The 20,566-nt window shown below is 37.9% G+C and overlaps 1 protein-coding gene across 1 annotated transcript in view; it reads right to left on the bottom strand.

The window, feature by feature from the left end:
• ATLIG4 (DNA ligase IV) overlaps positions 1-20,566 on the bottom strand; it is a 102,896-nt gene that overhangs the window by 61,942 nt on the left and 20,388 nt on the right. The window contains exons 5-11 of the mRNA XM_089155469.1: positions 18,880-18,954; positions 12,920-13,011; positions 12,482-12,553; positions 1,790-1,869; positions 1,599-1,636; positions 1,452-1,458; positions 1,150-1,302 (exon numbers count right to left, since the gene is read on the bottom strand). Coding sequence (XP_089011595.1) covers positions 1,150-1,302; positions 1,452-1,458; positions 1,599-1,636; positions 1,790-1,869; positions 12,482-12,553; positions 12,920-13,011; positions 18,880-18,954 — 517 coding nt within the window. The remainder of the gene's footprint in view (positions 1-1,149; positions 1,303-1,451; positions 1,459-1,598; positions 1,637-1,789; positions 1,870-12,481; positions 12,554-12,919; positions 13,012-18,879; positions 18,955-20,566) is intronic.

Below are 20,566 nucleotides of genomic sequence, written 5' to 3' on the forward strand. Positions count from 1 at the left end.
ACTAAAATTCATTGTACAGATAAAAGCAATCAAGTATATATCATGTACAACTATACAAGTGTAGGCAAGTAAATAGTGATCCCATCTTCTCAATACCAAGTATTGTGCCTCAATGGATCAATCCCTTGCTGATCGTCCATCGTATTAGGTATTATGTTCTCCCCCAACATAAATACATACTGATCCGGCAAGAATCATGCAAGAACTACCCCCCAAATGTCATAAATTGACACAAAAATTGCAAAAACCAAACACTCGAATGAAGAGAGAAGAGAGAAGCTCTAGGCAACTAAATGAGGCGAAATGTGGCCCGAATGATGCCTTTTATAAGCGACATATCGCCAAGAAATTGACATAGGGGCAATATATAGCCCAACAATCGTTGGGTGAAATATCGCCCCTTAATGGCTGATATGTCACTGATATTATTGCAGACATTTTGGACTTTTTGTTTTCATCTAGGGTTTCGTGTCAATACTTACCAAAACACCACAATATCGCCAAGTTTTGGCAATATTTCAGCGATATTACATACTATGCCAACGCCTTGTAACCGGTATGTTCCTGGGATGCTACTTTGATGTTTTCCTTCACTTAACTTTCTTTTTCTACATTCTGACTTGTCTTTTTCATTTTACTTCTCTTGTTCCTATTAATATTTTAGCCTCATTAGGATCCATGTACCCAACCCCATTTAGTTGGGATAATGTTATGGTGGTTGCCATTTGTTTGACTTTTACAATTTCTTTAGTACAATACTGACCCCTTCTATTTTAGTTAATTTAGAAAGCATACCTTGTAGTTGTTACTTTGGAACCCTGACGGCCATTGGCTTAACCATAATGGCTGTTTCAGGTAATACCTTGTATCATCTATACAAACATACTTCTCTGCATGCATACACTGGCAAGGCCTATCAATGCATGCTACAGTTTGGTAAGAACCATTGAAACCATCCGTAATGACCAATAAAAACCTTTAGAACCCTAAGAAAAACCACATAAGCATAATGAGTATTTTTTTGGGATGAATAAGCATAATGAGTGTTATACATGTATGTGGTGTTAAATGTTTCCTACAAAGAATTGAGGAACATAACAGAGTCCAGAAAATAAAATAGTAAAAATAAGTCCCGGCTTCTTTGCCTACCTATAAGATGTGCATTGAGACCACCGTTAGGCACTAATATCTCCAACCGACCCTTCAAAGGCTTTAAAACTTTCCGGAGAAGTTCATGTCGTTCCTTTAAACTCTGATGGATGACACTGGTGTCTCCAACATAGAGAATATCAAATGCAACATCTACAGTTATCTATTGTCAAGGCTAGCATAGACTCTCATCCAGTTTCCTTCACATTTTGATTTCCAGGAATTAAGTTTTATGGACTCAAGCAACCAGCTAGAACAAGTAACTTGGAAATCTCAAGGAAAAAAGGATGACCAGGGGATACAGCATAACTGCATCACAAGGAAACAAGATTAGTTTATATGAAAGTATGAAAAGTCACTTACCATTTCTATACTAAGAACATAAAAGTACTGAAATAAATTACCAAGCTAAAAGAAGATAGAAACACACATATAACACTGGAAGATACCTGTCGATCTCTATCCAGTCCATCCCGTGCTGCTTTTGCTGTATCAATTAGAGAAGATAAATTTACAAAACCAAATGCTACTTCATGTAGAGAGATCTTCACCAGCAATCATTGGGGGCCAGAAGACCTGGGAAGAAAAAGAGGGTGGGGAAGGGGGGATAAAAAATAATTGAATTAAACAATTCAGAGACCTATTTCCTGATTTGAGCCGAACTCTGCAAAACGATCGGTAGATGTATCCCAGACCAACATTTCACCATCAAGTATACACCTGAAATAAATGTGTAATAAGAATGATGAAGAGAAGTGATATAATGTTTTAAAATTTCTCATAGAAATTCTATTACAAAACAATGTCGATTACTAGTTCATGACATCAACAGTCACAGTAGTTAGTAGTAACTAGTAAATAGTAACTACAACCACAATTCAACCTTGATATAATATGCAGGTTTATGGATGGTTAAATCTTTTGTTGTCACCACAAAAGAAAATATGTTGTCATGTGTGAAAAGAGTATACAGGTTCATATCATATATAGTAGAGAAATTCAATGACTGGGAGATGTGATGAAGTTTGGATAAATAGGGGTATTCACTAATTTAGCTATTATCATAACAAGATGGGTAAGGGACTGGTATTTTCCATTTTTATTTTTTGGTAATAGGGGAGTAGTAGTTGGAGAGGTTAATTTTGCAAAAATATAACTTTTTCCTACATTTATTTTTTTGGGAGAATAATATATTAAATAACTGAAAGAGAACAAGAGAACATATACAAGTGAGGGAAAAAGGGGGGGGGGGGGAGTGAACAGTCAATTTGAAGACTGAAGAGGGGGAGAGAGGTTCCAAGAACTAACAATCAGCCTATTTCTTGGAGAATCAGCAATAGGGGGGTGGGGAAGAGAGTGAGGTCTTGTCGAAACATCAAAATAGATGGCATTCCAAATCAAATCACAGGATTGGGATTTGGAAGACCATCTTCTTAGATTACATTCCCACCAAAGATGGTGGATAGTGGCTGCAAAGACAAGCTTACCCACATGGTCACAGATAGTGGCACCTGCAAAGTTTCTCAAGATCCATTTCCATTCTCGTTCAAAGCCAAAAGGGCATCGCAATCTAGGCCAAATAGTGGCAAGGGCTAGGGTCCAAACAGAGCGGGATAGCGGGCAACCAAAAGAGAGATGGTCCAGGTCCTCTGAACAGTTCCAGCAAGTGGCACAATTGGGGCTAACAGGAATGTGGCGGCTAATGAGAAAAGTTTGGGTAGGAAGAGCAAGGTTAAGGGCTCTCCAAAGGGTGAGGGAGTGGCGAGGGATGTGGCCTTTAAACCAAACAAGCTTACACCATGGGACCGGGGGGGAGGGGGTTCTGAGGAGGTTCCAGGCTGAGGCAATGGTGAATGGGTTGGAGGGGAATTGAAGCCAGGTGATACGGTCCTCAGAGAGGGAAAGGAGGGGGGAGGGAGGTCCAAACCTCCGTGAGACAAGGGTGAGGGATGGTAGTCCAAGACCCAGAGGAAATGAAAGTGGAGAGGGGGGTGGATTTAGGGATACGAGAGTCATACACAGTTCTGGGACCAAGAAGAGTGAACAAGATACCCATCGGATGCCAAGGATCAAGTCAGAAAGAGGTTGAGAGACCAGTAGAAATCTGGATAGAAATTGCGGAGATAGCGCGATCCCGGAGAAGCAGGAGCTTCCTCCAGATCCAGGAGGGTTTAGCAGGGAGGGAGACAGTCCAAAGGGAGTCATTCTTAAGAAGGTATGAATAAACCCAAGAGACCCAAATGGAATCATGTTTAGAGGCAATTTTTCATATGAGTTTCATAAGGCACGCCATATTCATGTCAAAAATACGACGGATTCCCAAACCTCCTTCAGAATAGGGCAGGCAAATAGCTTTCCAAGGTATGGGATGGAGGAAATGGGAGATCTCTTGGCCTTTCCAGAGGAAAGCGCAGAAGATAGATTCCAGAGAGCGGATAGTGGATTTGGGAAAGGAAAAGATACCACACCAATAAAGATAGGAGGATTGAAGGACAAAGCGGATGAGCACAACTCTCTTTTCCATTTAAGTTTAGTCTAACTCTTTCCTTTTCCTTTTCCTTCCTTTTTCTCATATTAATATAATTCCCCTCTACCCAGATCTACCTATTCATTTACATTGAGAACTTATTTTCCATGCCAACTACAGATAAACAGGAACGATGTAGTTGTTAGAATAGGTTTTACTGTTTCACTATTGTGGTTTAAGTGAGGGTGAGTGTCATTCGTTAAGGAGGTATTTCTAAGAATGTTGTACTTTATTCAGAGGCCTTAACAGGGTATTCATAGTTTAAAATCTGTAGGAAAAATAACTCCAAGAAGAAAAGGAAAATACAAGTCAGTGAAGGAAAAACAGAAAAAATTCAAGGTAGGACTTTAGAATCAGTTTCTTACTTGAACCAGGAAAAAAAATTAAAAGAAAAAAGCGAGGGAAAGACCCCATTTGAGGTCTTGTGCTAACACTAACTAGCAAGGTTGTCAAGGCAACCAAAGCGGTTGGGGCTCTACCCAGGCGATCAGGCAACAAAGCGGCGCTTAGGCGGCAATAAAGCGACCAAAGTCATTGGATCAAATTTTTTCAATACGACTACTTTTAAGCTAATAAATTTCTATTATAAGCTAAACAAACATTCAAGAATCACATTCATCTAACAAAAACAAGCATTCAAGAATAATAATTATGAAAGATCATTCAAAAATGAACACAAGCATAAGTTCATCTCATCAAGCATCATATGACTATAAATTATATCAAATTTATAAGTATGAAAATTAAAGTAGTAATTTTACATGTTTACTTACCTCTATGATAGTGTGATGCCAAATAAGTGCCTTTTCCATTTAATGATTCATTGATTCCCGATTCCGAAATAACTAACTATTAAGTTTGTATACGGCTTTTTAGAATAAAATTTGATTTTTCAAAAAATCAAGAAAAAATTATTATGTACAAAATGTCAAAAAGCGACTATTTTGGCGTCTAGGCGGCAATAAGGTGCACAAGACAATAAAATGGTAGTAATTAGGTGAAAAACTAGCAAAAAAATTGCATATGTTAACAAAGCGGTTCAAAACAAGGCGGTTGAAAAACCGCCTTGCCGCCTAGGTGGACACTATGACAACCATGCTAACTAGCACAATCTTGAGAGAGGGAAATTCTCCCCAAACTGTCCCTGACAACATTCCTCAAGTTGGCAAGTTGGGTAATAGTATCATACATGCCTAACATGGTTAAGATAGGATGGAACATATGTCTAGGTAACCCTTTAGTGAAGTCCCAAGTTTTGAACAAAATTTTGGTCGAAATTTGTACATTTTTTCCTGAAAAATTCAAACATCAATTTCGGGCTTCATATGGACTCAAAATGATTTTGATTCTTGCATACTACCTAATTCAAGCATCATAAACACTATGGAACTACTAGTTTACCAAAAAAACCATTGAAAAGGTAACATTCAAGTATATAGTATATATGAGATGAAGCGAGAATGTTACCAATTACAAGTCTACTCTATTCCATGTCTCCCTCTTCTCTCTGCATCCCATTCAAATGACAATACAAGTCCCATGATGTTTGCCCCATATAATTGTCAACGTAGTCACCAACTGCAGCTCTGTATGTGGCCTCATCCACATGCCTAAGATTTCCTGATGGTGGAAAGTGAATCTCCGGATAAGGAACCGGCTCAATAGCATATGGAAAGGTCGGAGGTGGTTGTGGTATAGTGGAAGATCTACTCAACAAATGAAGGAACACCCTCGTTGTCAACAGGGGTAGGGACACCATAAAGTCCATATTGACAATAAGGTTCTAGTGGCTGACTCTGTAGGTGACAGTGGGAGGGACACCATAAGCTCCATAAGTCGACCCAGTAGAACCAATACTCTCACCAATAGTATCATATGAGGACTTTACAAGCCTATGCCATCCGGATCCTCTGGAGGTGGAGTCTCTGGAATCATCTATGTTCATCGATCTCATAGATCCCACCAAGCTCTCGGCATCAACCAGACAGCAAGACCCATATGATGTCATGTCATCCGTGCTATAGTTATGTTGTCCTTCCTACCCCCTCCTCGAATATGTAGAGGAAACATTTATGCCTCGAGATGAAGCTCTAGTATGGTCTGAATTATGTGTCGCGTGGGTGAACTGACTCTCGCCTGTGAATCTCAGTGGTTGTCCTCCCCCCTGACTCTCACGTACAGCTGGTGCTGGTGCTGGTGCTGGTGCAAGTGTTGGTGGTCTGTCCCTAGGATAAGCTGAATACAGATCACGAGGTCCAACACCCTCCTCATACACTCCATCATCATCGTCGTCAACGTCATCACCATTGTCATCATCGTCGAAGGCTTGAGTCCCATCATCCTCAGTGTCGGACCAGACAATCAAATCTTTACTCTGGGTGGATGCACTAAGGTGTGGCACGAAGGGACGGGCGGGCACTACATGTGCACTCCCCTCCTAGGCCATAAACTCCTCCACATCAGCCCCCATCTCCTCTAAGTTTTGTCAACAAGAACAATTTCCCTCCTCATCTAGCAATGGCTCTCCACTGTCCCTGATACAGTCAACTATTGGGTTATCATTATCATCCATCTAAAATATGTCGGCCAACTCAATATTGTTACTCTCTTTGTCCATCCACTGTCTAATATGATCCTTCCTCAGTCTCATATTGTAGTGTAAGTAGACAAGGTCCTCTAGACGCTTCACACCCAATCAGTTGCACCTCTTTTAGTGGATGAGGCTGAAGGTGCTCCAATTTCGCTCACAACCAATGGCAGAACATGTCTAGGAGCACAATTTGCTTGCATCCTACTCAAGTAGGGTGAATCACGTTCAAATTGCAACCACCATTCAGCTGCAACAAACATAAACTCCAAGTCATTTTAATACTTAAATAACTAAGTCAAAGATAGAATATAATAATTAAATATATAATGAATTAGCTTAACCCCAAGGGCGGATTCCCGTCTCGATACTGCCACGAAATGACAGAAGCTCGCAGTGGCATCCCTAAATGCCTTTATCTAATATATAAATGAAAAAGAAAAAAAAAACAATAACTAGTTTATAACTTAGTATAAAAGTATAAAACTATAAATTGTAAATATCAAATCACTATCTCACCTCCATAAGGATGATTGCTTGTTTATATGAATCCGGTTCCAACTTGTCCACTACAGTTTGGATGGCATCCAACAAATCTTGCCTCATCCCAAGACTGTCTTTGTAATGGTACTTGGGATTTAAATAGTATGTTGTGTAAGAAAAAGAAAAAATAAGAGGGAATAATTAATACTTAAATACTTAATAGTGTGATAACATAATGAAAATTAAATTGATTCCTAGACTTAACAACTCACCAGCCTTATGCCAGTGGATGCTGCAACATAGACTCCCATTTAACTTGGATGATGTTGAGGACTTTCTTGTTGCCATGTGGGTAAACCTGAGCAACTTGCTATTTCATCTTATCTACTGCAACCCATATGTGTGACTGAGTAGGTCTTCTCTGTTGATGTACCATCCTCAACAGATGCACCACAAGCTCAAGCATCTTCACCACTATCCTCACATTATGCCAGAAACTATCATCGAGTATGGTCAACTGTGCTCTCCTTCCTCCTACGGATGAAGAACCCTCCCAGTTTAAACCACTACTCGATGCAAACATGCTCCTAAGGCTAGTCTTCCTACTCTCAAAGCTTTGCAGTGCTATCCAATTGGTAGCAAATCTAGTTATGCCTAGCCACACTAAAAACCCTAACATTGTCCCTCATCATCTTTAATACTTATGTGTAGTTGTAGATGAAGGTGCTAACTTGTCGGGCCTGCTCCAAGATCTTCTTCAGAAGCTTAACCTTTCTGATGTCCTTTAGCATCAAGTCAATGCGGTGAGCAACACAAGGAGTTCAAAAGAGCCTATATTTTGTCCATCCATCAAAGCATCAAGTTATATATATATATATATATATATATATATATATGTATGTATGTATTTAAAAAGGAAAATTAGTACTATATATGTATTTAAAAAGGAAAATTAGTACTATATATGTATTTAAAAAGGAAAATTAGTACTAAAAGTATAAGCATGTTGTGATAACTAGGGTTCCCCTGCATCTTCAACCCAGCTTTCTTATAGTTGGAGCCAATTATCCACAATATGGATCACATTCTCCACTCCAACCTCCTTCACCACTTGCTTTAATAATTCATAAATGTATTTTGCATTCATTTTCTCACCGGATGCATCTACTGACTTGAGGAACATTGTCTTCCCATCACAATTCAACATGAAATTATGGTGGACTATCTAGTGGTTCCAATCCAACCATCAACCATCACAATCACTCCATAATAAGCCCACATAGGCTTTAATCCATTAATATACTCATTTAACTCCTCCTTATGCTTAGGCAAATAGACATTATATATCTCATATGGAGTGGGTTCCTATACACCACTCCCAGCCCTGCCTATCTCCTCAATCATATCCCTATAGTAAGGCCCTTGGGTTGTATGTGCTAGAATACTATGGTAATAAGCCCATCTGGAGAAAATCATCCCCATTTTCTCCTTCACACTCCTCCATAATTGCTTCAACTTTCTCTATTTTTCCTCAAGCCTCCTAGATAGGACCGGATCACTGCGAAAAATCTCCAGATCTAGATCTATAGAATGTGCCGATGAAGTTCAACCCCTTGTTGGGGACCGTGGGATAGGAACCTCGTACCTCACATTCTAACTCCTCCTCATAGGGACTTGGGAGCTACTTGTGCCCCCCATAACTTCTGAATCTCTAGAGGACCCACAACTCATTGACCTCTGTTGCCACCTCATGTCATCAACGCTCCGCTGCTCCCTACTCATCACCATCGCCCTCCAAATTTGTTCGACCTCCGGGTTAGGGTCACATCCATACTCTCCTGGCTCCTCTAGATCATAATCCTTTGGCTCTCGAAGATCATCTAGGCATGCATCCTCAAACTCCTCCCTTTGTGTTCTCTTCTCTTTCTTCTTTTGCTTTCCCTCACTCAAGTAAGAGGCAATTTGCCTTCTTGACCTCTAAGGGCACCTTTTGGCACCCTACTACATCCTTGTTTCCACTAACTAGACGCACCTTCAATCTAGTGGTTCCACCTCCTCCTATTTGTTTCTTGGAATAATTACACTCACTCTTCCTCTAATCAGTTGTCAGTGGCCTCCCGTGTTGCCAAGCTATGTCTGACATCTTTGAAAAAGAGTACCTCATACAAGACATACACACTACGTATTTTGAAAAGCTCCACAATATTCTCCAAAAATTACATACATACTTCTAATAATAACCTCCTATTTTTAAATATAAAACAAAAATAAATAAGTATTTTTTTAATATGTAAATAATTTTAAAAAATATAAAATACACTCTAATTATCTTAAAAACTCCACAACATGCTCCAAAATTGCATACACGCTTCCACTAATACTCTCCAATTTTTTAAATTTCAAACAGAAATTAATTAGTTTCTTTAATATTTAAATATTTTTAGTAAAAATAGATAATTAATAGAAAAAAATTTTGATTCAACACCATCAACGCAATATGGTGTCTCAACTCTCACATACATTAATTTGAAGCTCATACATATACTATACATATACAATTTAGCAATATATATATAGTTTACAAAATAAATTTTAATAACAGAAAAATAAAAAAATAGTAGGAAGAACCAAAAATCAATTTTAACACTAGAAATTCATAGATCAACACTCTAAAGTAAAAATATACATAAATTTGGAAGCAATCCAAGAATATTTAAAGCACAAACAAAACAAAAGTCAAAAAATGAGGAAGTTCGTTACTCACCTTATTTGATTCTCAAAATCCCAACAACGGTCAAGATTGGAGAAGGAATAAAAGGAGTTGCTAAAATGAGGTAAAATGATGGTACAATCCAAGAGAATTAAAAATTAAAAAAAAAATTCAAAAAGAGGTCGAAATCTCACTGGAGATTTCAAAATAACACAAGTTTCAATCAAAAAGATGCACTTTTATAAAAGGCTTGTATTGTTTCGATCCAATACCAAATTTCGTGCTGTATCGACCGAAATTCGTATCATTTCAGTCGATACATATGATTTCGTATTCCTATCCCAGTATTTCGTTTTGTTTTTTAAAAACGCAGGCATTTCGACCGAAATTTTTTTTTTCTTTGAGTGACAAGACTTTGTATTTGTTCCTCAGACTCTACAAATGGCATACAGATTTTGCCACTTACTACCTTTTCTTTGATGAAATGCCTGTCAATCTCCACATGTTTTGTCTTATAATGATATATTGGATACGGGAACACTTATATAGCTGCTTTGTTGTCACAATAGAGCATCATAGAAGAGAAACATGAATAGAAAGGTCTTCAAGTAGACCATGTAGCCATAAAGCTCACAAATCCCTTCTGCCATAGCCCGAAAATTTTGGATCGGCACTAGATCTCACAATAACATTCTATTTCTTGCTACGCCAAGTGAGCAGATTCTAGTTGACAAAAGTACAGTGTCCCAAGACCGGGCTTCCAATCATGTGACCCCCCTTGGTGTGTACCACTATAGGCTTCAACACAGAGATGGGAGAACTCCCTTGTCTGGAGCTGACTTCAAATAATGAAGAATACAAAGAACAGACATGTTATTAAATGCGGATCATACACAAACTGACTAACCATACTAACTGCTTTAGAAAGGTCAAGTTGAGTATGAGATAGTGATAGACCATTAATGGAATGGGTTTACACTCGAAGGCATAGTTGTCAAAGCATACGCCTAGGCAGCAAAGCGGTTTCTCAACCGCTTTTATTTTAACCGCTTAATTGACAACCAATCTGCAAAGGAACCTCCATGTCCGTCGGCAACAGAATGTGAAGCATAAGCCATACTCAAGATCAAGAATCAATGAATCAGTAAATGCCTAGGCAAACGCTTTGACAACCATGGTTTGATGAGATGAACTTATGTTTATGTTCTTTTTTGAATAATTTTTCATAATTATGATTCTTGAATGCTTTTTTTTTTTTTTTTTTTTTTTTTTTGAATGAATGTGACTATTGAATATTTGTTTAGCTTTTTATAGAAAGTAGTTGTATTGAAAAGTAGTTATATTGAAATTTTTTGCCAACCGCTTTGGTCGCCTTATTGCCGCCTAGGCGCCACTTTGTTTCCTTATTGCCTAGGCGGAACCCCAATCAGTTTGGTTGCCTTGCCGCTTTGACAACTATGCTAAAAGGGGGAGAAAGGGCCTTCAGGAAAGCATGAGTTAGAAGCAATGTTCACAATATCCTCTCATCTTAGTGTCTCGATAAGGCACAATATCCTCTCATCTTAGTGTCTCGATTAGGTCAAGATGGCGAAATCTCGTACAATGACGTACCATGATTCGGTTGAGTGTTTCAATGGGTTTTAAGTGGTTTTTGTGTCTGATTTTTTGTGTCCGATTTTTTGTGTCCAACCTAATTTAAGGCTAATAAATACAATGCCGATGTTAGACTAAAACCTAACACAAACTGGTCTACTTGATTCACACGTCATGTTGTATGCAAATGAAACTAGATAAAATCTAAACATGGACATACAAGAAAACATTGAAGCTTAGAACTTTCATTAAAAAGCATGATCAACTCCTAAGTAGCAGTCAAATCTCACATAAAATTTAAAATTACAAATTACAAGTTATATTATAAAGCCCTATGAAATTTCCAAAATTCCACCGAAACTTCCGAACCAAAATTGCGTGCGATACCTTGGCGAGATTTCGTCAAGATTCAGGCAAGTAACTGAAGATCGGAATTCAATTCAATCAAAATTGATTTCTGCAATACCATTTCCATTAGTTGAATTGTGGGATCCTAACAAGTGGCATCAGAGAGCGTTTGATCCTTAGGGCATGGGGAGACCTAGAATGGAGAGTAAAGTGGAAGATTTAGAGAGAACCATAGAGGTGTGACTGAACAAATGTCCAATAAGTGCTTTAAAAGTCCCCTTCATTTAAGGTTGCTTTCCCACCTTCTCTCTATACACCTGGGATCCTGACATAAATCATAATACAGGATCAACTCATGGAGGCACTATTGGCAGTGGGGAGCCCTTGCTATGTAGCCACCACGACCAAACTGGCCCCCCTACATGTAGCCATGCAATGTAACCTCCAATAGGCTGCCTATCTGGATTCTAGCTTTGCTCCTCTTACCTTGGTGAGCTGTAAATTTCCCTCTCCATGCCCCTGTGGAGCCCCCATCCCATGCCTCTATGAACTCGCCTCCCCTTGCTCCATGGATATCATCTATCACGATCCAACATCATCGTTGTTGCATACATCAAGACACTTCCATAAATCACTGAAGAACATCAATTTAATTTCTTCAAGAAAAACAAAATAAGTATTTATTTATCTAGTGTTTTCCCCTTGCCCGGATTTTTATCATATATAAAACCATATTTTTACAAATTTTCCATAATAAAATTGAGACACTATAACAAATCCAACTATGGAATGACATGGGCAGCACTTGAAAATACATGTAGAAAGCTCCATGCCTAATAACCATGCTCTCAGGGAGTCCAACCAGCAGAAATGAACCCTCCACATCAATTCATATTTATAAAACTGTGGTACAGCAATAAAATAAACTAAAACCCCAAATACTCTCACTATCGGCGCTAGCACCTCATAACTGTAAGTATGAACAACAAAGCACAAGAATGAGGAAATAAGATAAACCAAACAGAAGAATAAATCCACCAGAAACATTAGTAGAGTAAGCAAAAAATTTTGAAAGAAGACTTACCTGTCAACAAGGATATTTTCTATAATAACGGTTGACATTGAATGTCCATATTCAGAATGATCAAGGAAATTCCTACAGAACAAACAAGTCAGTGATCAAATCATATCAAACAAAAAGTGCTATAATCAACTACAAAGAATGGGAACTCCAGTATTTTTCTTATTATTGGAAATAACAACCAAAAAGGTTGAAATATTTACTGAATTTCTCAAGGGAATTGGACCAATGCACACGCGAAGCAATAAAAGGGATACTAGTCAGAAAACAAGTGTTTTTAATTGAGCAGAGACGTTCACCCAAAAAAACATAAAAGAGCAGAGAGACAATAGAACCCAATGATTTATTATAAACATTCAATGTAGGACAAGTGGGAGAGCAACATCACACCTAAAACAATTTAGAACACCGGATTTCAAAAGCTAATCAAAGTGACACTACCTTGAGAAAAAGTGTATCTCCCTGCCATTCTTATGAATTTGGATTCGATCTCCATCAAATTTGCATTCAACAACCACTTCCTTTCCATGCAGCTATCAGATTGGAGAAAAAAATAAGATAGATATTAATTACAAAAGTAATGAATGATAAATATACTCATCCATAGAGACATCACTTAAGTTAAATCAAGTTCCTGGAATTTATCTCGAGCTAATTTATTGCATTCCAAGTTTCAAGGTTTTATAAACTAGACATACTTGGGAACATTAAAAATAATCAAGCAACCTAAATAAATGAATAGGAAAATCAATAGAAGCAACAAATAATAAGTAATAGAGTAATTAGATGCACCCCCTCGAAAAATATGCCCCTCACCATGCAACACCCCAAAAAAATCATAAGTTACATTTAACCCCTTCAAAACATATGGTATTATATCTCTATAGGGGCCAGTGTGAAATGAAAGTTACACCCTCAATTGTAAATGGTGGTACAGATATTACGTTCTTGCCCTTACTATAGATCCTCCTTCCTTCCTTTCTTCCCAACTTGATGGAAACCCTAGGCTTGCAACTGATTCTCTCTAACTTTACTATATCCTCCACTCTGCCAGCCCATAAGTTATTGAGTCATATCAAGTGTGCTCCATCGACTCCAGCAAACTCTAGTAATAGCCCGTTCTTCAGCATTCCTAAGGCCACTGGTTGCTACAGCTTCATGCTGGAGATGGACGAAATTGATCAGAGTAAATCGAAACAAAACAACTTCGATGACGAGTATCCAAACCGGCAGCTGAAAATTGCTATTCAACAAAATCGGGAGATGCCGGTGAATTGATTTGGACCTTGATATTCAACATTAGGTCTGAAACAAGAGTCACCATGTCTGAAAACAAAAATCTTCTATCTACAAAAGCATATGCATTTCTAATTCCGAACTTTACATGGATTTGTGAACCAAACACCAACAGATGTGATTTAAGATTTTCTATTCAAATTATGAAAAATTTAGTTACAAAAAATCCATGCAAATATACAATGTTAGTGATGTAAACCCAATTTAGGGTTAGGGTTTCTTGAAAGAATTCCCTAAAATCAAGGGTTTGCATAGAATCTTCCAGCAAATAAATTAACAATTTTATGGGATGCCTATGGGTTGCTCTCATCTACATGGGAGTTGGAGGGAAACACCACGAAACAATTTCTGGGTTCTACGGGATGATAGGGAAAAGCTTAGAGGGTTAACAAATTTCCTTGGGATGATTTTGAGATGTCCAGAATTAATATGACATGTGAGAAAGAGATGTATGGTGTATTAAACATTCCTAGGAAACATGTGGTTCAGTAGGGAAGAAAAGGATCAATCTAGAGTTATATGAGAAAGCTAAATTAACAAAACCAAGATTTTTAATTGGGAAAAGGGACAAACTTAAAAGTTCTAAAAAATTAGTATAGGATGGGAAAAAATCAAGGTTTTGTAAAACCTAAAGTGAAAAGGAAGAACTCAAGGGAATAACGGAAGGGCAAAGGATCAGGAAACCGGCAGTTAGGGAAGAAAAATGTACGCTTTCGTGTGATTGGCTTTATCGCCTTCTTCTTTCTTTTTTCTTCTTCTCTTCTCTACTCTTCTTCTTCTTTTCTTTTATTTTCTTTCTTCTTCTTTCTTTACCTTGCTTTCTTCTCCTTTCCTTTTATTTCATTTCTGTTTTAGTTGTTTCTTTGCTTTCTTTTTCTTTTTTCTTTTTTTCCTTTTTTCCCCTTTTTCTAATTTTTTTTCCTGCTGTTTCAATAATGCCACAAGAACCAGAAATAAAAACCCACAAAACTAAAGAAACAGAAAAGGGGGGACAAGAGGTTGTCGTAAGAAAGAAAGAAGTGGGGGGATCTTGGAGCTGTAGCAGGGGTGGGAGGGGCCAGGGGATGCTTGTGCAACAAAGGAGATGGGTGGGGGTGGGACCTGGGGATTTGATGAAACCACAGATATAGGGTAAGGGGTAAAGTTTTAATTTCTCTAGAATGTGGTTGCCCAGGAAATTCCAGCAAAGGTTAGAGGGGTTTCCTAGGATTTCTTCAATAATCCAAGCCTTCTAGAGATGGATTTCAGATCTGAACTCTTTTGAAGACTGAAGATCAGATTTGAAATTTGAACTCAAACTCAGCATTATAGTTAGGACTGACTCGGCTAGGGTTAGGGTTTGAGGAATGGGCTGCTGTCCTGCAGTTTAGAACTAATGATGTTACTATTCTGCAAGTCTGAAACTGTCTCAGAGGAAGGGGGTTGAGGTTTACGTGTTTAGGGTTTTCCGGAATTTAAAATTCTGCAACTCTCCTCAAGGAAGAACCAAAGAAGATGAAGTGCAGAATTTCGAAACTCAGAGAAAGAGGGCTGTGATGGAGGAATTAGCAGAGGGGTTTCATTCCTAGAAAAATCGCAACTTTAATGGAGGAAGAGGAGTGGGTGAATGGGCTTGAAGAGAGAAATTTCCCAGTTGGATTAGGATCTGCTGCCATGGGAAGGAGGAGGATTTAGGGAAAGCCTGGGGGTGGGCAGGGGGTATATGTGATGGGGTTGGGAAGTGTTTGAAGCTGTAACAAGAGGGGAAGGGCAGGGGAGGTTCCGGACAAGAAGAAGGGGACTGGGATTGGTGGGCAAGGGGCTGTAACTTACTTGGGGGGCTGGAAAACTTGAGAAAACTTGCTGGACTTGATGATTCAGTCTTCAGAACTTGTTTGTGGATTGCTTATATGCTGAACACAACTTGGGATCTCTCACAAAGATAACCAGACGATCCCACTCTTAGAAATCCTGCCAAAACTCAGGCAATTTCTCAAACAAACTCTTAATTCATCAAATCTGAAAAATAACTTGGATGAATAGGCTATTTATAGCCTGAGATAAAGACTTTGACTGAGACTAGGATCTCCTTAACTGATGAGAATTAAACAGAAACTGGACTCTAATCACACACTTTAAAAGGAATCAAATTACTACGAGATTTCAACCCTTAGATTGGAATCTCACACTTTATCTATTTAACCACATGCTAATTAGATAACCTAAGACTAAACCAACTTAGGACTCTTTTAAAACAACTCAACTCAAACTAGAATACTCCAAGCAAATCCTAAACAGATACCAAACTGGACTCGACTAAAATTCCGGCAAATTCTTAATAATTCCAGAAGTAAAATAAGATAAAATTAGGCCCAAATGCAATACCCCTTCAAAGGGGTTTGGCCAGCTTATGGGGGCTGCTTGGATCCATCGTAGGGGCCCCACTTAGGGTTTCCAATGGGGGGTGCCACTGTGTTCACATCAGGATTCCAATTGGAACTCTCTAAATTTGACTAAGTATGTTGATCCTTGAAAACTCCATTACTGACAAAATGCTCATCTAAATATAAAATAAAAATTTATAGATAGATCCATTACTTTGGATGGAGGGGATTCCAACAAGAACCTTCTTGAGCTTGCAAAATGACCAAATACCCCTTGTGGCATTCAACCAGCTTTTTTTTTTCTTTTCTTTTTTTTTTTTTTTTTTTTTTTTTTGGGGGGGGGGGGGGTTGTCAACCCTATTCACATCAGTTAGATTGACAATTTCCCACATTTGACATGTTTTGGACGATTACAACTTTCACCAAGGCATCAATGTCCAAACTTATATACGTAGAATTTCGATGTCCGAAGTAAAAGAAGCTTTGAGGAGGATGAAACTCGGCAAGACACAAGGTCTTGATGAAATCCCAATTGAAGTGTGGAAGAGCTTAGGAACCCATGGACTAGTTTGGTTGACTAAGTTGTTTAATAAGATTATGAGCACAGGGAAAATGCCAGATGAATGGAGGAGAAGCGTCGTGGTTCCAATTTACAAAAAAAAAGGAGATATTCAAAGTTGTAGTAACTATAGGGGCATTAAATTGATGAGCCATACGATGAAATTATGGGAGAGAATAATTGAAACCCGTTTGAGACACTTAACTACAGTTACAGAGAATCAATTTGGGTTTATGCCGGGAAGATCTACAACGGAGGCTATTTACCTAATTAGGACACTTATGAAAAGGTATAAAGAATATAGGAAAGACCTTCATATGGTATTTATTGACCTAGAAAAAGCTTATGATAGAGTCCCTAGAGCGTTAATTTGGCAAGTACTAGAGAAAAGAAGTGTTGCAAGTAAATATGTAGATATAGTTAAGGATATGTATGATGGTTCAGTGACTAGTGTTAGAATAGTGGGGGGACAAAGTAATGAATTCCCGATAACAATTGGGCTACATCAAGGGTCAACTTTAAGCCCATATCTATTTGCACTAGTAATGGATGAATTAACCAAAGACATTCAAGATGAGGTCCCTTGGTGTATGCTTTTTGCGGATGATATTGTGTTGATTGATGAGACCCAAGTGGAGATTAATACCAAATTAAAATCATGGAGTGTAGCTTTGGAATCAAAAAGCTTTAAACTTAGTAGATCGAAGACAGAATATGTAGTTTGTAACTTTAGTCATGATTGGGAAGATGATGAGGTGGTGATACTTGACGATAAAGAGATTCCTCAGAGTGATTGTTTTAGGTACCTAGGTTCAATCATAAGTAAAAGAGGTGATTTAGAGGATGAGGCTTCCCAAAGAATTAAAATAGGGTGGATGAAGTGGAGAGGTGCGTCTGGGGTCTTATGTGATTGGTGCATTCCATTAAAGCTTAAAGGAAAATTTTATAGGACCGTTGTTCGACCAGCTATGATGTACAGTGCAGTGTCGGGCTATTAAAAAGAATCATATAGATAAACTCAGTGTAGCAGAAATGAGGATGCTAAGATGGATGAGTGGCAAAACTAGGATGGATAAGATAAGAAATGATCATATTAGAGTTGGTCTGGGAGTTGCTCCCATAAGTGATAAGCTTCGAGAAAGTCATTTGAGGTGGCACGGCCATGTTCAATGGAGACCTATAAATGCCCCTGTACGGAGAAGTGATATAATCCATATTAAAGGAACTAGAAGATCTAGGGGTAGACCTAAGATAACCTTAGGAGAAATGGTGATAAAGGATATGTATAGCTTAGGCCTTGTATCTAGCATGGCCTCAAACATAACTGATTGGAAGGCAAGAATCCATGTAGCCGACCCCATTTAGTTGGGACAAGGCTTATTGTTGTTGTTATACATCTTTTCACAGAGAGTTATTCATGACTATGACCTAGCTCAGCGTACTATACCATAATCGAAGTTAGAGGCCAGAGATTGAAATCCAGTGGTCTTTCCATCCAGCACCATAACCCACCTGGATTAATTATTGACCTTTTCAAAGTAAAATATTCCTATGGGATATCACTGAAAGAGGTGGATTCCAAGCAAGAGGTTAAAATTTTGATCATGGGCCTAATTGTCTAACATGCTCATCCACAATTCTTCAAATTTAATAACAAAAGCATCCATCAACCAAAATCTTTTCCTTTTCTTTTTTCTTCTTTCTTCTTTTTTCTTTTTTTTCCCCCCTTGAAATAGGTTTTCCATAATCTTTGGAGGCCTCAAAAACCTCATAATCTTTCAAGTGCCCAACACAGAATCTATCAGGTTATTTCCAAGCAAAGCCAGAGTGTTAAAACAATAAAAGTAGCAGTTACATCCTAACATGTGAGTATTGAAAGCAGTTTACAGCCTGGGTAATCTTTAACCCAAATTCTGAAACAATAAAATGGTCAAAATGGTTCTCTGGTGTTGACAGAAAATAGAAATTATGTTTAAGGATAAAATGGTCATATTACCTCTATAAGGGTAATATGGCCATCTTGGGAAAAATTGTGAATGATAATGGCTCTCTTTACAGAATCATTGTTTTTGTTAATATAACCCCTTTTGAAGGGGGTGCATGTGAGGGGCCCATTTTTCAAAGAGGTGCATGCAAATTAATCTAAATAAAAACATTAATAAGTAAAAGCTGTAAATAAGAACCTTCCTCCATGCAGCAGTGGCATCAGCAACTCTCATAGCTAGTTGAGGGCGCACAGCTTTTCCGACTTCTATGTCCTACATGAACAATGAAAAAAAAATTATTAATAGGGAAAGGAATAGAAGCAATTCTTTTGTTGGAAGGCTAGATGACTTTCCAATATAAAGCATATGCTAATGAATCCCCTCTCTAGGGGGAATATTGTAATCTGCCTTCTCAATAATTTGAAACTGAAATAGTCAAAGGATATACATGGAATTATATTGAATATTTTAGGTAATGAAAAGGTAGTCATTACTTTTCCGCTCATGCTTTCATAATACAGTATGACAAACTGAACTTATTGGTTGATTTCTACTTTTGTTTGATTCTGAATTTGCTTGATCTATTCAAAATTTCAGGAGAAATTTGTAATTTTGATGAAATCTCATTTTCAAGTATAATTTTATACCGTTAAAAACACTAGAACTTGACGGTGCACTCGCTGGGATTTTTTTATAAAATAAGCTATCCCGGCTATTTTTTTACATTTCTAAAACTGATTTCATCATACCTTCATGGCACCAACGCCAACAAACATGGGGAATCTCTAAATTGACCCTCCTACCATCAACAATAAAGTTTCCCTTCAAGTTGAGATAAACCATGTTATTGTATTAGGACTCATAAAGATCAGCATAGTAGTTACTATATCTATCAGTCTATTGGTGTTTAGGGATTCGTACTGAAGTATGGATATCATATTGTGTCGTATTCAATTATAGATGTCATATTGTGTTGTATTCTTGATTTGAAGATGAAATTGAAATTTTGAATATTTTAACTGTATTACTAACCACGGACTATATTTCGATTGAAATGGCCGAAATTTCAACCGAAATGCCTTTTTTTCAAATCGAAACAAAACTTCAAATATTTTGTCAAAGTGGTTCGTTTCTACCGAAATTTTGCAGATTTTGACCATTTCGCAAGTCTCGACCGAAATTTCGCAATTTTCAACATCCATCTTGTTTTTCCTTGGTTTTTGTTGATTTCTATCCCATATTCATGTAATTTCCACAACTCCTTTGCCTTCAAACACCTCTTTTGCTCATCTTTTGCCTCCAAACACCTCTTAAACCACAACAACTACAAAAGAAACTTCGCCAATGATAGAATGTGAAGCATGAGCCATACCCAATAGTTTCAAACTTCCCATTTTTTTTACTTTTACTTTGTTCCTGCCTTAAATGATCTTGTATTGCTTTGAAATTAATATTTGTTCAGTTTAGAAATATGATCTATGATTGTGTGTTGTTAAACTTTTTCTTTTTTATTTATTTGTTACCATGGATATCAAGGCAGGAAGACGACCAAAGCGATTGGGGCTCTGTCTAGGCGATTAGGCGACAAAGTGGCTCCTAGGGGCAATAAAGAGACCAAAGCAGTTAGGTTAAAAATTTTCAATACAACTACTTTCTCTAATAAGCTAAACAAATATTCAATAGTCACACAATCATCCCAAAAAAACAAGCATTCAAGAATCATAATTATGAAAAATTATTCAAGAAAAAAAACACAAACATAAGTTCATCTCATCAAACCATGGTTCTCAAAGCGTCCGCCTAGGCATTTACTGATTCATTGATTCATGATGTTGAGTATGGCTCATGCTTCACATTTTGTTGCCGACGGCCACGGGGGTCCTGC

This window comes from Hakea prostrata, chromosome 5 (genome assembly GCF_041222555.1).
Source record: "Hakea prostrata isolate BN-2017 chromosome 5, UWA_Hpros_2, whole genome shotgun sequence".
Classification (NCBI taxonomy): domain Eukaryota; kingdom Viridiplantae; phylum Streptophyta; class Magnoliopsida; order Proteales; family Proteaceae; genus Hakea; species Hakea prostrata.